Source organism: Lagopus leucura, unplaced genomic scaffold (genome assembly GCF_019238085.1).
Source record: "Lagopus leucura isolate 7727_CA_CO unplaced genomic scaffold, USGS_WTPT01 Super-Scaffold_1, whole genome shotgun sequence".
In the NCBI taxonomy this organism is placed as follows: Eukaryota; Metazoa; Chordata; class Aves; order Galliformes; family Phasianidae; genus Lagopus; species Lagopus leucura.
The window spans coordinates 32,724,667-32,741,872 of NW_024962250.1; the positions used below are offsets into that span (position 1 = coordinate 32,724,667).

Below are 17,206 nucleotides of genomic sequence, written 5' to 3' on the forward strand. Positions count from 1 at the left end.
TTCTTTCAGGTATGTCTTTGTTTTCTTGATCTGGAATATTACATTTACTGGATTAAACAGTACTTTACCACAAAGTACTGCTTTGCAGCAGAGGACCAAAGAACATGATAACCAATCTGTGGATGCTTTCAAACAGTGCTCTCTGTTTGCAGGACACTTTTTATGCCTTTGTGCTACTTACCATTTTTAAGTTTGAGACCATTCAGCCTGACACCATGCTGTGCAGATATACCAGCAGCTTTAAATATTTCTTGTACTATAAGCAGGGTACCCATAATCACATGGCCCTGGGCAGTTCCCTACTGAAAGCCCTGCATTTTGTGGGTAAATGTGTTCTTAACACTGACCAGAGCTTCATTGGGATCTTGGTAAAGAAAAACTGTGCTGTAAGAATTGCATCATTCGTAGATGATACAGCTGATGACACTCATGTTTGAGTTGATAGTGATCTCATGATTCAGCATAACGTCGAGAATGTGCTACTGGTTAACTGCCCTTTTTATTTGGTTAGGAACAGGAGCAAGGTTGTCTGACTACATTTTGATCGTTAAAATATCCTCACAGTTTGGCTCTTTGCATCAGAGTTAAGAGTAGTTCTGGCCACTTGCCAGCTTCCCCAGTTGTATTCTAATTGGATTTATTTCTTTGATAATTCGATTGTTAGAATGCTCTCTTCTCTTTCTGATAACCTGCATTCCTATTTCAAGAGAATGTAAAAGAAGGGGAGACTCTGTGCTAGAATAAATTTAAGCTGTTTTGTATTTTTTCCATTTTTAATTGCAGTATTCATGATTGTCCCAATAAGCAATTTTATCTCTTGTATACTTCACCTGAAACTTTTCTAATAACATCTTTTAAAAAGAATTTATCTACCAGTCATAAAACATATTCTCCAGACCTGATAAATGGGTTCCAAATCACTGATTTTACCATAATTTAAGCAATACCTGACACCTTTTGTCTTTACTGACCTGCAGGGTAGGTTTGTCTGTACCGTCCTCATCTTGCTCAGCAGAGATTAAAATTTTCCTCAAGATGCCATTGCTTTCCAGCAGTTTAGATAATAGCTGCAAAACTGAAGTAATAGCTCCTTGATGTTGTTTGCAAATCTCAAAACATTGGTAAAGGCAGTCAGTGCTACCAGACTGTAATACCTGGTGTACTGACTTCAGCAGTTCTGGGGTTCAGCCATCACATTCAGCTGTTCCTGATAGCTTTGTGGCACACTCTGGTGAGACTGCGGAAATCTGGGGCCAGGAAATAATTCAGACATTTTGCCTAACTTGGTACTGTGGGTTAATTACTAAGTATGAAGAAAATTTCCTGCTTTTTTTCCAGTTAATTGCATCTGGTAGGTCACTGCTGCATAGCCACTGTTGTAATCTCAGGCTTGTATTGCACTAATGGGACTGAAGAAATCCAGAGAATTATTGCTACTTATATATAGTTCAAATGTGTGTCTGTTCTCACTCCTGAAATGTTAGGACTGTAAATTGAGAAAAGCAGAGCAAGTTGCTGTAAAGTGAAATTCAGAATTCTCTGTGGAAATGATAGTACTGGGAGTACTATCTAGTAAATTGATTAGGGCTCCTCTGTCAAGGTTTCTAAGCGCAGTAGAGTGGCCTTTAGGCCTTAATTATAAATAATGTCTCTGAATTGCACTACTTTTTCCTAAACAGTGGTTGAACGTGGTTAGCACGACCTTCTCCTAATGTAAAAGCAATAAGTGAGAAGAGAGAGAAACCCCAAAACATTTACATAAGGACTGCATTTTTGAATATCAAATTGTACTGTAGACGTAAATAAATCAGCTATGCCGAGTAGGTGATATGTGATTCCATGTCTGAGGGCTGTGATGCTTGTTTGGATCAGAACACTTCAACAGCTGAGACATCATGTGGCAAAGCCATTACTAGCAGTTGTACTTTGTTCCAAGGAACCATAACGTTTTAAATAAAAGCTGGACTTTGTTGCTGAATGAGAAGCCTCAGCCTGCAGCAGGAAGTTGTGCTGAACGTTCTTACCCGAAGCAGTTGAAGTTTGTCTGTATGGTTTTGTATGATATGCCATTCCCCAATAGGAAGATGGACAATGAAAGGGAGTTCTAGGGTGAGATAATTCAAATTCCATTGATTCAGAAAGTAAAGTAATTTTGGTTGATGCTGAGATATTTAGAATTTCAGTTAACTAAAGGATAGAAGCTGTGTAGTCCTGTTTGTTGCCTGTTCCTTGCCCAGCAAGCCTTCCTGAATATTGCCTTCTGCATGAATAAGTCTTTAAACTCCTTCTTATGGGATAAAATTGTACCCTCTCCTTAAGTGATGTACTTTACAGGGATTTGTTCCCAGATTCACATCACAAAATAGAAAACTGTTACCAAGAATGGGATACCCCAAGAGGTGCTGGCATGTTCAATCAACCAGCAAGGCCTATTTTTAGTCTTTAGTTTGGAGTGCGACCAGAGCATTCCTTCTGTGGTGTATCTGCACTGGTTGAGTCTCTCTTTCTGTAGAACATGTTTTCCATTACTTAGCATTGTGTTGTCCCAGTGCTGGAAGGCAAAATAAAGAAAATAAATAAATAAATAAATGAAGTGTTACATATATTACATCACATGGCTATTCTGAAATGAACGTGAAAGAGTTCCAGCTGGCTCTTAGCTAGCAGTTCTGCCTTTACGAACTTTTAGTAACAAGACTGATGGGTGTGATTTGTTTATGAAGAAATAATAATAATAATTCCAAAACTTACTAATTTGGGAACTTTGTCTTCATTGTGTTTGACTTGCACAGAGTTAAAATACTGCTGTGCTTCTGACATAGATGTAATAAATAATAGATATGTACATGGAATATAAACCCACTTGAAAACCAACTCCTTTATTTACAAATGTGACACTGGTATGTTAACACAGAGATGTACAATCCATGTGCTCTTGTATTTTTTAAAGTACTGGTAGCATTAGGAATGTTCATTGCTGAATGTATGGCTGAACACTGAGAAAAATACATAGGCATGGCCAGATACAGAGAGAAGTTCACATTAGGTCATGTGAAAGTTTGTCTAGACACTGATAACATTTGTTACAGAACTTTTCCTCTGCTTGAATTTGATTATTTTAATAGCATACTCACAGTGTGCTTTAGAGGTGGCAGTACCCTGTGACTTTAGATATTTATTTTTAAATTTAAGAGAAAAATACCTCACGTGTACTACCTCTTGGTTTTAATCATTATATGCAGTAATGAAAGTGCGCATTATTAACCGAATGTGAAATTAAAACGCCAGGTTGCTAACAGCCTTTTTATTGTTAGGAGCTGTGAAGCTGATCAGCCTGGCCTGTGGAAATCAGCACGTTTGGGCGTGTGACACCAGTGGCGGTGTTTATTTCCGTGTAGGAACCCAACCTCTTAACCCGAGCTTGATGCTTCCTGCATGGATAATGATTGAGCCACCTATACAGGTAAAATGTTGATTTGAATTCTTTATAACACAGTGCTGTAGCCCTATGCCTTTGAAAAAGGAATAAGTTAACCCTTAAGGAAAACAATAGGGCCAGATTTTAATGGTATGTCTTAAACCTTTGCCCCACGTGTTCAGTTTCAACATTTACTTATCTTCACAAGTGAGAACCAACCCCACAGTCAAAGAGTCAGTACAACGTACTCTGAATGTGCTGCCTTATTACAAATGCATCTAAGCCTTACAAGTCACTTTTTTCCAAAAGTGGAAACTTTTTTTCTTAGCCAAAAATTTCTCTAATAGTAATGCAGCAGCTTTGTAGGCATGTAGGAAAATGCAACCTCGAATTGTGTATGGAATACCTTCTTGTTTGCTAGGCAAGAAGCTGGACTAGAAAGCAGCATTAAGCAGAGGGTGTGGGAAGGCTTTGCTCATGGCATAGTGCCTCCTGCCTCATCCTTTATTCTCACCCTTGTGAGTCTGGGATGCTTGCCAGGGTGCAGTGCCTGGATCCGGGGACTTTTCTTATCACCCAATGGTTAGAACTGTTCAGTACAACTGCATTTCTTTTCCTCCCTTGTTCTCAGAACATGCAAGGAAGGGATCCTTTCTACCTGCCAGCTGGGAGGATCAGGGTGGAAAAAAGCCTTCTAAAGTATTCTAGGACCATGTTTTCTGAATACAGAGTGGACAAAATAATTTCCTCCAGTGTCTGTTTTCTTGTTTAATCTCTTCTTAAACCTCAGTGCTGCTCAAATGCTCAGGAAGTCAAGCTGTGAAATGAGTGTAATTCTGTATCATGGTCTGGGACTGCTGTAAGAGAGTTGACCTCTGAGTACCAATTTCATTCTTTGCTCCTTGGCACAAAATCAGTTGAGCTGTCTGCTGATCTAGTAGCACTGGATTTGTTTGCACATTGGATTTATGTTCTGTAGTGTTACAGAATTTCTTGTGAAGATTTTGAAATATGTGGTACTTTTAAACGATCACACTAAGACATAAAAGTAAGTCCCTGGCAGTGTAGTTGCAGTAGTTTTTTGTGTGTGTGTTTTGTTTGTTTTTTTTTAACATCATTCTCTTTGGCTGCTAGGAGATAAGCAGAAGTAAGTTACTTCTGTCAATCTTGGGTTATAGCAGCAAAGAAGGGCCAGGACAAGAAACTGCAGCTTTGCATCTCATCAGTTAGCACAGCACTGGTTAGACTAGTTCTTCTGTGTTGGGAATGTGTCAATCAAGCCTAGAGAAATGATATCTTGTTTTGCAGAATAACAGAACAGGCTGATAAGTATTAAATGACTTAAGTGATACAACAAGGGATAGATTTAACTGCTGGAGAATGAATGTTTGTTGTTTGCTTGTTAAGAGGGTGCAGGGCAGCAGGAAGAGGAAGCTAAGAATAATACTCTTAAAAGGGGGTGGAACATATTCCACTTAATTGAGCTGCAGAGAGGCAGAGATATAAATTTGTGCAGTATCTTCTTAGCAGAGATTTGTTTATCCAGGAAAATAACTTCATGAAACCTTAAAACAGTGACACTATTTTGTCTGTACTGACTGCATTCTTTAATCTGTAGAAATTGGTTAAACTGCTCAATGCAAAGGTGTTTGCAAGAAGGTGGGATTTGCTTTGGCTTTAGCAGTGATTTCCTTATGGTGAAAGTCTTTAATTGGAAAAGGTTGAAAATCAGGTTACTTCTTTCAGCTTGCTGAGGAAGACGGGCAGTCGTTTTGGATGTTGCCTTCCAAAATGATAACCTTCAGCCACCTGGAGCACTGTCATTCTCTTTTTGTTATCATGCCAATTCCTGACATTGCAACCTCTAATGAGTCAATATAAAAGGGCAAATATTCAAACATTGCTTGCAGAGATGAAAACTTGTGGATTACATGCTTGTTTTGAGACAATTCCAGCACGTAGAAACAAATCATTAAAGTACTGAGGGAGCAACCGTCCATGCTTTTGCAAAGGTTAAATGCAAAATAAGAGAACATGAACTTGAAAATTATCTCCAAATCCTAGCTCAGTGTTTGGATAACATATACAACAAATGACTGAGAAGTGGACTGTTCAGTGAAGAATATTTGCTTCTTAGTAGCTGCTATCTGTTCCTTAATTGACTTTGACATCATTCATGCTTCATCACTTTATCTTCACAACAGCAGAAGGATTGTAAGAAGTATTTGTGAGCGATTTGGTCATTTTCTGCTTGAAGAAGGAAATGGAAATTGCCTTTCACTTGCTTTAAGTGCAGGAGCATTCTCAAATAACATAATTTAAAACCGACTGCGGATATTTCGTTCCCTAGTAAATGTCAAAACTGATGTGACTTGCCATATCCCAGATCTCATGACTCATGAGCAGCTATAGGCTCTGCTTGCACAGTGTCACTTCTTGTTTGAGGAGTGCTGTAATTGAGCAGCATCTGCTATTGCACAGCTTCACAGATGTACTCGGGGACAATAGCTCTGTTTAGATTTTATGCAAAAACAGTGAATATAATTCCAGTTCAGTTTTTGTTCTGTGATTCCATATGGCTTTTTTGAAATCTGGACCGGAGCTGTTCTCACTTTTTTGCTCCCTTCATAAGTCCTGACTGCAGTATCTCTTCATGAATAGCAGCGTTTTGTGTTCTCTGCTCTCCGTCTTCTGAAGTTGTGGATGAGAGAAAGAAGTGATTGATGATACTACAGTATCGTGAACAGTAGTAGTTATATAGTCTTGTAGTCTTCTGCACTTCATCCGTTTTATTCTGTGGTTTAAATGTCAAAATTATGTAGTTAAGCTGCTTTTTGGAAGCAGCTTTAAAGGCATTGACAAAGCTGATCAAAACTCCTTGATGAAATGGTTTTAGTCTAGGAAATTGAAAGTGTTTTTCATTCCACTCTTAATATTCAAAATAAAACCATTGTCTGCATTTACTTTAAATGTAATTGTATTTAGTATAAATAAATGCCATGATACAAATATATGATAAATTATAAATAAATGTCGTTTAAAAAGGTTTACATTCACATTTAGTTGCATAAATACATAATTAGTAACGTAAATACATAATAAAATACAAATACTGAGCAAGCAGCATAAATATTAACATAGATATTATGGAGTGTGTGTGTATGAGGCAGCACGTATATTCATTAAATGTAATGCTTTTTAAATTTGTCATCTAAAGAAACAGTCAGAAACCAGAGAAAAGATTAATACAGTCAATAAGACTAACATGGATTATTGTAAAGCACAGGTTGATTAGAAGTTAAAAATTACTTTCACCTGAAACATTGTTTTTGACAGATCTCTAAAAGTTGAAGGTCCCTTTGAAAGTAATTCTTAATAAGTTTGGGGTTTCATTTTGGGCACATACTGAAAAAGGTGCTGAAGAAAAATCTGATTTTGAGAAATGCTTTTAAAAATCTACATTAAGGGTTCTGTTAGATAAGTAGAACTTTTATTTAAGAGTGGATGGATGCAAATGGATGCAAAGATGAGGACAAATATTTGTAATGAGTTGCAGTCTATTTCTTATAAACAATCTATCTTAGTCTAAAAATAAACATTTTATTAATTGCAATTTGCTTAATTACAACTCCGTGCTCTTTCATAAGCAAAATATTATAGAAAATGAAATTGTAAAAGCTCTTTTATTAAATCAAGAGGCTTATTTAAATATCTGTCCAAATGGTGGAAGGAAGTTATTTGAAAAGACATTTGCTGCTCAACTGCTGCATAAAGCTTTTTTGATTCTTTGTAGCTCCCGGGGTCGGCAGCAGAGTGCTGCTTAACTCAGTTTGCCATAAAATGAACTCTTGCAATATAGACTTTTCAAGTTAGAGAATCTTTGATTACTGTTCCCATAAACAGCCAACTAATTGCCTTTCTGTTTTAAGCTTGATATCGCAATTGAGAGCAGATAGCTTCCCCAAGAACAGTAAAGATTCTATCTTTTCCATATACACACACTAAAGGAACAAAGCTAAGTTATGGATCGTTCACCCTTTCACTGTTATTCAAAAATTCTTAAAACTAAGGAGCAACTGTTAGAAATAGCATTTGAAATTTTACTAATTTCTATGTCATTCTGTCTGTGTGCAAAAATGAGTGCACAGTGTTATTTCCTTTCTTTTCTAAACCTTCAGTTTTCATAATCTATGTTCAGCATAAGGAGAGTGGTTATGCCTTACAAATGTCAGTTAGAAATGGTTGCCAGATCTTTGTTTCCTTTCCTATCTTTGAGCTCAGCTTACCATACAGAACACACAGTACTAATCTGGAGACTTTCTTCCCTGCTTTGCTGTTGCATTTTTTGGTGAGGTTCCTGTTAAGGCCAGTTCTCTGTTAAGTCGTGCTTCACAGGAGGAAGTGATGAGCACTTTTTTTTTTTTTTTTTTTTTTTTAATAGATGCCAAAATCAAAGCTGAACTGTAATAGGGGCTCTTTTGAAACAATTATGCAAGGACTGGATATCTGAAGGGTGAGAAATTTTTTCTGCTGGGAATGCTTTGTCATTTATACTTCAGAATCATCCACACTAGTGTTGAAAATACTTGCTGTGGAAAACTATTATTTCTGGTGCATAATCCACATGACTGTTCTTTCCAGACTGTTTTTGCTAGCACAGAATAGCTTGCTCTACTTAACTGTTGTGTAGATGTCTTTGTGCACTGCTGTGAATTCTACTTTGGGGTGATGCTAAGAAGAGAGTTGTACAGGAATTGTCTTTCATTAGGTCAATTATATTTAGATTGAGATGCAAAACATGAGGCCTTCTACTTACCTGTAGACATGGCTGGTCTGTTGTTCCATATATGTTTACTCATGCGAAGCCTCCCAAAGCCATTCCCCCAGGAAATCCTCTCCCCACTGTTTTCAAGAAGATGTAAAGGAAAACTGCAATTGGCAGCAGTCACACTAGCTGTATTGAGGTGGGTTGCAAATAAGCATATGGGATCAAAGCTCCTGCTGCTGAGTGTTTTGCTTAGCTTATTCAGAATGCCACAGTGTTTAACTTCAAATATATACTATTCTCCATAGACTTGCAACTTTCTTGTAGATTACAGAAATGCACTTTAAGCATTTTACTAAAGTTGCTTCATGTCCATTGCTCGGTGCTTACTGTCTTCCTTTTTATAGCAAGTTAGGAGCAACTGTTGTCACTGTATTTTACTGCTTTGGAGCCTTCTGGTACTTGTTTTAAGGCATTGCTATCATCATGTTCAGAAAAGCACACATGTAGCCTGTCACATTCGATAGCAATTGTTATCAGCAGCAGAAGCCTTGGTTCACTAAAAGGATACACAAAATGACACACACTCAGAAAACCGAGCAGACGATTTTTCCAAATCCTTCTGAAATAAAAATCTTTATTTGCTTTCTGACAAGACTTAACTAACATTGAAACAGTAACAGTGAGAAGCTTTCCTTTTCATACTTTCAGTTGCTCAATACCACTAGCAGCCTCAAATCTGAGCTCTCGCAGTCTGCTTGTGTTTCTTTTAGCTAGTGCTGTAATGCCTTGCATTATTATAATAATTTTCATTGCCTGTAAGAAGCAGCTGTTGTACTAAATATTCTGGAAATATGTTATGGACCTGCTGGAGCCTTAGTGTGTTGAATAGTCACATGGGTTTGATGTGACCTTTTCTAGGAATTGATGCCATGTGTTGTAGTCTCTTGCATATTTCTGTGAGAAAATGGTTGGGATAAAAACTAAAAGTCGACAAAGGTCAAGAGAACAGACTCCATGCCTTCTCGCCCTTTCTTCGTGGTTGCACTAGCCATTAACTGGAGGTATGGAGCTAAGACTGTGGTCTGTTTACTCACTGAAGGCTAAAAGTGGAGGAAGGAGTCATGCTGCTTGTTGTAAGGCTTCTGAGGAAAAGAATGCTCTAGTTTTCGAGTCAATAAATAATCTCTGACAATTCTATGGCAACATTACTGAAAAACATGTGGCTTCCAGGAAGACTAAACATAGATTTGTAATCTTTCCTGCTCTTGTATACTGCCTTGAACTTTTCTACAGAGAAAAAAAGAGGTAATTAATTTAGCAATCTGCTCTCCTTGAAGACTGAGTGCAAACCATTCTGTTTGGTACTGCTCTCACATTGCTTGTGCTTTCTTGATATCTAGTGGTTGTAAAACACTTTTACCATCTTTCAAATGAAGCTCTGAAAATAACGTGCAGCAGTCGGGTTTATGTTACAGAATCTAAGTTGTATTCTTTCTTTGTCATGCTACTTTATAAGGTCCGGATGTCTGTTAGCAATCAAAATAGTCATATTAGTCTGATCTACGGATAGTGCTTGATAGTGGGGGAAATATCTCAGCTGTGATACTCTTTCATCCTGGCCTTGGAGGATCTGAAGGTTTTTCTGTCTTTTGAATGCAAGTAGAACAGCCATGCTGCTTGTAACCACTGAACCATTATCTTAAAAAAGAGGGAAAAGGGACTTAATGAGGCTGAGAATATTATGTTTAGTCTTTCTCATCCTGGGTATTTGCAGAAGAAAAGAGAGAGTGAAGGCCTGCCAATATATGTCTGAATAGTGACTTGGGATGCATTCTGATGCCTTTTTGGTGATGCATGCACTCTCCTTGACAGGGAACTGTTTTGGGTTCATCTGTGACTGAAGCAACTACAGCAAGACAGGACTTCTGAGTAGTAGCTCAGGGACGGAAGGCTGCATTAGTTTTTATTTTAGATTTTATTTGATTCCATTGTTTAAACAGCGGGCTTGCACTGAAAATTTCTTGGTGGTCTGCAAAAGGAATGGAAACGATTTGCGTAAAATTACAAGGTTAATGGGCAACTTCAAGTTTACTTCATTTTGTCAGCACTGTTTTGTCATCAGACACGTGAGTGCTAGCAGACTATTTTTCATGATTCTTGTTTATAGCAGACAATTAAGATATTCGCAGCTCTTAGCATGTAACTTGAAGTACTGAAAAATACATAGTTGGCTTGTGTGGCAGTACATGATGTATTGGGAAATCTTTGTTAGCAAAAGATGGAGAGAGACCGAGGTTCTTGTAAGTAAGGTGCAAGACCAGAGGAGAGGAGGATGTGTATTTGTGGAGGATGTGTAGCCATCTGGTGTGTTTAACACCTCTCAGAATTGCCTGTCCTTGTTTCACGGTGTCTTGTCACTGCTTTGTTCCCAGAGCTATTGGGTATCACATCACTAGCTGTCCTATAGGTCCTGTCCTCTACTGCCAGTGGCACACCAGAAAGCTGCAGTGGAGTAGGGACTTCTCTTCTAAGAGCACTGGATGCTGCCATCACTGTCTTGCCTGGATCTTTTGTAATGGCAGTGAGTAGGAGGATTATTTCCTTGATGCAAGTTTGTCAGAAAGAACTAAGTAACCAAAAGCAGAATATCCAGGGAAGTGGGAAAACTCAAAAAGAGAACAGGAGTTTATTTAAAGAAAGCCAAAGAATGACAAAAATTTTTGTCCAAGCTTGTAGATTTATTAGGACTCCATAAATTCCATTTATTTCTTGGATACATCAGTGCTGCAGGGTTGGGTAGAGGTAGTTTGATTATACTTAAGCCTGCAGTTGAAGCGGAAGCTGTCTAGCTCTCTGTGGTGCAACTCCTTTCATGCAACCCCTTTGGGATATTTTATTTGCTTTACCTAGCTCGTAGTACCAGTAATTCTGTAGTAATGCATAGGCTTAGAAGCTAGGTGTAAGCACTCAATAAGTCTTTCTGGATGAAAATATTCCTTCAGTTATTTCTAAGGGAGCTCTCCTTTAGGCAAACGATAGAGGAAGAGAGGAATGATTTCCTGATATGGGAGAGTGGAGAGCAAGGTGCATAGATCCTAACAGATCAGTAACAAGGGTCACACCAGGCTGCTCTTCACAGTTTGTACTCAGTCTGCTACTAATTGCACAGCTTCCTTGAAAGCAGGGACCACAACATCAGAAATTCAGAGTGATGTGATGAAGCTGGAAACAGCGCTGTGGTGAGATGCACTGCATGGCAGTGATGTGGGGAGGTGAGCAGGCTGAAGGAAGGAGCCAGAATCAAAGTAATCATAGAGACAAATTAGAAAAGAGGGAGGAAAAGAGGAAGGGAGGCAGGTGTGAGGATGACTGCAAGTGTAGAGGCAGCAAGACAGGGCATATTCCATGGGTTATTTTGTTTTTTTCTTTCCCTTTCCTCAATGTCAGCTCATGAGAGATGGGGGGGAGGGTTGGTGATGGTGTTGGAGGATGTTTTTTTGTTTGTTTTTTCTGCTGGTGTTTTTGGTTGTTGGTTTTTTTTTTTTTTGCAATCTAGTAGTTTATTTGTAACATGACAGAATAACAACTTGAAAGTAACCAGGTACTTATATATTCTATGTATTCATTGCTATTCAATACAAATAGCATTTGTAATTGGCTGTAAGTGTTCAACTTGCAGCCTTTGTCAATTTACTGTGACCAGAAATGCAAACATTTCTTCAAGTCTCTACCAGCTCCATGCTTCCAGCATGTGCAAATACCTGATGAGAGCACAAACACAAGAAGACAGTCTGTCAAAGGTCTTAAAACCTAAATAGACAGGATTGGTTTGGAGTTTCAAGTCAAACTTAGTTATAACTGGATCAGACCCATGTTAGCAGCACAATTTCAAAAGCAAGAACAAAGCAGGTAACTGTTATGTACACAGAAGGCCATCTGGCATTGGGTTGTGTGTTCTTATAAACACAGAGATTATGATTCTGTATTCCTCTTTATATGTTAATATGTACAAAGAGCAGCTTGCTCTTAGGTTTGTCACACTGGCTATTGAGCTTAGGCCTGTGAGGTTATTGTGAGAAATGCAGTGCTTCTGTCAGATGATGACATATTTCAGGGCATCTTACTGTTATCACTGGTGGAACATTTTTTGAGCTGACGGGGAGAAAAATCCTTTTCTTACCTGCATTTTATTTAAAGTGTGTGGCTTTCCCTTCCCTCCCCACCACCAAGGGGATATTTGCATTCACTAAACCTGTTAGCTAAATATATCAGCCACAAAATTATCATTGTTGTTTTGATATCTTTAAAATTCTTTGGTCAGTAAAACTGATTTTGCCAGTAGTTAAGACAGATTTCCATCAGAGCAAATAGAATAAAGGAGAATGGGAAGAGCGTGTCACTTGGGCTTGCCAATAGATAGTGGTGTGGATATTCTACAGGTGTGGCTGCTCCAGTACTGCAGTGGGCTGTGGTGAATTCCACAGTTGTATTCCTATAAAATGACACATGGGGAAGAAGGCAATTCACTGTACCGTTGCTGAGATGAGACATTCAGAGCTATATATATATATGTACTAAATTTAAATACTGCACTTTAATTTTATAGCCAGTAGGAATCAACTTGGTCAGCATTCACTCAGGTCCAAACGATCAGATGCTGTGGGCCATTGACAGCAAATGGAATGTCCATGTACGAGTGGGAATTACAGAGGAAATGCCTGTAGGCACCGACTGGGAGCATGTACCAGGTAAAAAAAAAAAAAACACAAACCTAAGGCATGAATTCCTTGTGCTTTCTGCTGTTTGCTCACTGTGATTTTTTTTTTTTCCATGTTGCGTTTTCAGTTTGGTGGTAATGTATAAATCAGAGATGTTTCTCAGCAATCATGTATGTTTATTTATGGAAACGTCTGTGAAGCGTTTGATAAGGATTGTCTTTGAAAGAAGATCTTGATTTTACTTAAGCACATTGTATAGTTAACTGAAGAGAAATCTGATTCTGGCATGAATTTATATTGTGTGCTATTTCAGGCTGCTGCTGCTGGATTAATAAATGCCACATTTACCTTTGAGTTAGGATTAAAGTAGTGTTCCTAAGCAATAGGAAACCACTGTGCTTTCAGAAGTTTTGTACTGAAAAGTGATGTAACACAGGAGTTCCCATCTAGATGTGGCTAACAGGAACTTAATGTTGTTTTGCACATCTTTCTGTTAATCCTGTGTTCTGGATGCATTCTGATTTAAGTAATTATATTTTTGCCTTGCATTTATGTAAAATTAAATTTTAGCTGCTCCTTTTTAAATAACTATTTATTGATGCTGTCTGCTTTGTAAAGATATTTCAAAATGTATGGCACTTCGGTTGCAGAGAACTTGCTTTATTGTGAGGAGGAATGAAAAAAAAACAACAACAAAAAAAACAAAACCAACCAAACGCTGATGCCCACAACGTCTGTGATGTTAACCATTTTTAGGCAAACTAATGTTATAAATTTCAGATTTTACCACCCGGTAGTAAAATACAGTGGAGGTTCCAGAAATAGGTTTGTAAAGACTATCTGGTCATTGCTTCTGGCTGTGGCCACAGAGCAGAGCGTATCCACACTGTGAGATCAGTATGGATGCCATGTCTACAAAGTCCACAGTTAAAAAGCCTTCTTCTTTGTAAGTGCTCTGTGTACTGCAAGTGGCCTTCATTCTTATATTCTGTTTACACAGGGCCAGAAGCTCAGATGCTATTTGAAGCTTCTCTGTTCAACTCCCCTAAAGTTAGCGGAAGGAAAAATGCAGTCCTGCATTGTCATCTTGCCAATCCTTTCTTAGGAAGCGTACAGGGAAATTTAGTTATTTCTGTCTGCCTTTTATAACAGAAAGTTCCTTTCTAATATTAATGTAAGAGGATATAAAAATATTACAGTCTTGCCGTCCTATTAAGCTTTTCAGTGAGTATATTTAGTACAGAAGAAAGCTTGTGATTATTGCCTTTTGATGGTTATCTTTAGGTTTGCAGGCATGTGAGCTGGCTATAAGTACAAGGACCGTTTGGGCACGCTGTCCGAACGGAGATGTGGCTCGTCGTTACGGTATTACTGACAAGAATCCAGCAGGTGATTACTGGAAGAAGATTCCTGGAAGTGTCACACGTTTAACAGGCAAGTTGGTTCTATGTGCTAATTCAAAAGCATTGTGATGTCTGCTTTGATTTCTGCCTGATGGTGTTCAAGCTGACCATAAGCAGGGAGAGCTTCGTGGCCTGGCAGTGTCATCAGGGAGCTTTTATCACATCAGTAAAAACCTTCCCTAGGTACAATTAGAAAAAAAATAAATCCAAATGTTATTTATCTAATGTTACTGGACCCTTCTACTGTTATTATAAGATGTCTAATTCATGCTTTACAGTGACCCCTCTGGATGAACTGTGGGCGATCAGTACTTCAGGATCCCTTCTCCAGCGCCTCACTAAGACCTTTAGCCATTCCCATAACCAGCAGAAAAATGATACTTCTGTTCTGCTTCACCCTGATGATTTTGAAGATGAATGGGAAGTGATATGAAGTCCCTCAAGCTTGTGAAGCAGTGAAAAAAATAGAAGGGCATATAGAACTTCTGTAATGTATGTACAGAATGTTGGATGTAAAAGCCACTCATACTGGACCTTGTGATATTAGCACTTTTGTATTAAAAAACTGACCTGTTAAATAGCCTCTAAGCTATGAGTTCTGATGTTTGTTCCAGTCTCTCTTGGGAGACTCTTTAGATGTGGCATACTGCAGTTATACTGTACTACTGTAGCAGCTCCTTTGGAAAACATAACTCTTTAACTTAATCTGATTAGCAGTGAAAGTGACTATTTCACAATAGCATGCACACTAATACATGTGTACTTTGAGAAGAAATTCTATTGCATTAAATATTTCTCTACATCAGAAACATTAAATATTTCTCAATTTCTTTTTTTATGTGGAACTCCAAACTGTTAGAAATGCTCTTCAACTACTGTATATGTTTAGAATGACTTTTCCCTTGCAGCATGGAAGAAAATAAAGGAAGGTATTTCTTAGAGAGATCTTAGAACATCCTGATTTCACAGTGTTGAAATGAGCTTAGTTTGGTCCATTTCCATATAAACATCTGTAAGGCTATACTAACATTCAGCATTTAGAAATTTTGTTTCTAGCATGAGAAGTTTGGATTGCACATAATATCAAGGGAACTTTTCCCCATTTCATGCGGCCATCAGGGAGCTGACAATTTTTAAGGGGTAAGTCCCACTTTGGAAAAGAAGAAAGTTGCATGTTGAGTTTCTAGTACAAAGTAGGAATGTACAGAGTAGCTTTCATGATACCTGTTGTGCTACGTTTGTGCCTCCAGCCAGTGCTTTAACCTCTGGACTCAAATTGTTTTGAGTACCAAACACAGATGTATTAAAAGTAAAATGGTAATTGATAGAATTACCTGTATATCCCATTAAAATTGAGATATTGTGAGAAAATACTTAACAATATTGTAACTTTTAGCTATGTTAGCTAAATTTTGAAGTGTCTTATGCGTACAGATGTTGCAGCAGAAGTATGTAATGAACTGGGAAGTAACCTAAGTTAGTCATTGCAGGTTATTTTTCTTTAAATCTTCTTTGAAAGATACCTCATCTTTTTTAAGCAATAGAACTATAGATGAGAGAACCTAAGTTCAGTATGTAGGTGGAAGAGTTATTTTGTATTCGTTCTAAGCATACAAATCATCAGAATGTTTAAGCAGCTGCTAACCAATACTGTAAATGAGCCAGCTTCAGAAAAAGGCCGGGTGTTAAATTGTGGGGATGTTTCTGTTTTGAGAACTTAGCACATATGGAGAAGGATGTTTTCTTTTTAACCTCTGTTCTTTTTCAGAATAGGTCGTGCATGTACTGCACTAAACTTGGAACAAACGTGGTGCAAGGTGAGAATGTACATCTGTGGAGAGAGAACCAAGTTATGTCACGTTGTGTTGGTTTTTTTTTTTAGTACCACTTCTGATACTGGCTGTGAGGTCTCAGTCTGATCTTTCAGTCTTACAGGGAAGAAGGATTTATTTCCCTTTTACAAATTAGATGTTTGCCTCATTATATCTATACATGGTGATTACTCCAGAAGGTTGTTTTTGTTTTTGTTTTTTAGCCAGTCTGGCAGTGGATTGTAATGGATTGATTCATGAAGTAACCCAGTCTGTTTTCTGCAAGCACAGCTTGGTATCTTGAGGACCCCAAAGATGCTGAAATTTACCTTAAAAGTATATTTTGGCAGCTCCTGTGTCAGCCACTTTGGAGCAGAAATATAAGTACTTCTCTGCACCTTGCCAAGCTCCAGGTGCTTAAGTACAATGGCATTACCTAATAGTGACACTTTTCTATTACGTTATTCAGAGTCATCTTAGTAATGGTTTGAGCTTGCTAGTTATTTGTTTACTGTATAATACCGTATCTTGCTATGGTCATTAATATTAAATTGGTGTCAAGAGCTCTTTTCAGACTACTTTTTAGGGTAGCTTTATTAAAACTAGGATATATTTTTTCCCTTTTTTTCTGTATTTAGTTTTTTTGTTTTGTTTGTGCTTTGAGACAAGTGCAATAAACTAGATTTTTAAGAAATGAAGTACTGTGGTAAGACTCATCTGTCTTATGGTTCACAAAGAGTTCTGTTTGTCTGGAAGTTGTCTTGCTGCTGAAGAAAGACATGCTTATGAAACCTCTATCCTACTATTACCCAGGAAAAAATGGTAAAAAATGGTCAAGAAGAAAACAGGTGATTGTACCTGATACTGTAACCATACCCTTCTTTGCATTCTACAATATCAGAGCTTACCTGAAGGCTTCCTGTCATTCTGGCCTTTAACTGTAACCACTTCTGAGACATATAAAGCTCCCCTGGCTTCATTTCCCACACAGGAGAGCTGTTTTCTGACAGAGCCCAGACCTGTGTAGCTTCTCACAAGAAGGTGTAGTCATACTTAATGACAATTCTGATGCTGATGCCTGCTTCCAG

General features: G+C 38.0%; 1 protein-coding gene across 5 annotated transcripts in view; it reads left to right on the forward strand.

Moving 5' to 3' along the window:
* Nucleotides 1-16,816, forward strand: part of TECPR2 (tectonin beta-propeller repeat containing 2) — a 39,540-nt gene extending 22,724 nt beyond the window's left edge. For 4 of the 5 annotated variants that reach the window (XM_042869157.1, XM_042869168.1, XM_042869160.1 and 1 more), the window contains 4 exons: nt 3,315-3,463; nt 12,793-12,934; nt 14,189-14,338; nt 14,586-16,816. In XM_042869157.1, the coding sequence (XP_042725091.1) occupies nt 3,315-3,463; nt 12,793-12,934; nt 14,189-14,338; nt 14,586-14,740 (596 nt within the window). In that variant the 3' untranslated portion in view covers nt 14,741-16,816. The remainder of the gene's footprint in view (nt 1-3,314; nt 3,464-12,792; nt 12,935-14,188; nt 14,339-14,585) is intronic. The other variant, XR_006178476.1, reaches the window with a different exon arrangement.
* The last annotated feature ends 390 nt before the right edge of the window (nt 16,817-17,206 follow it).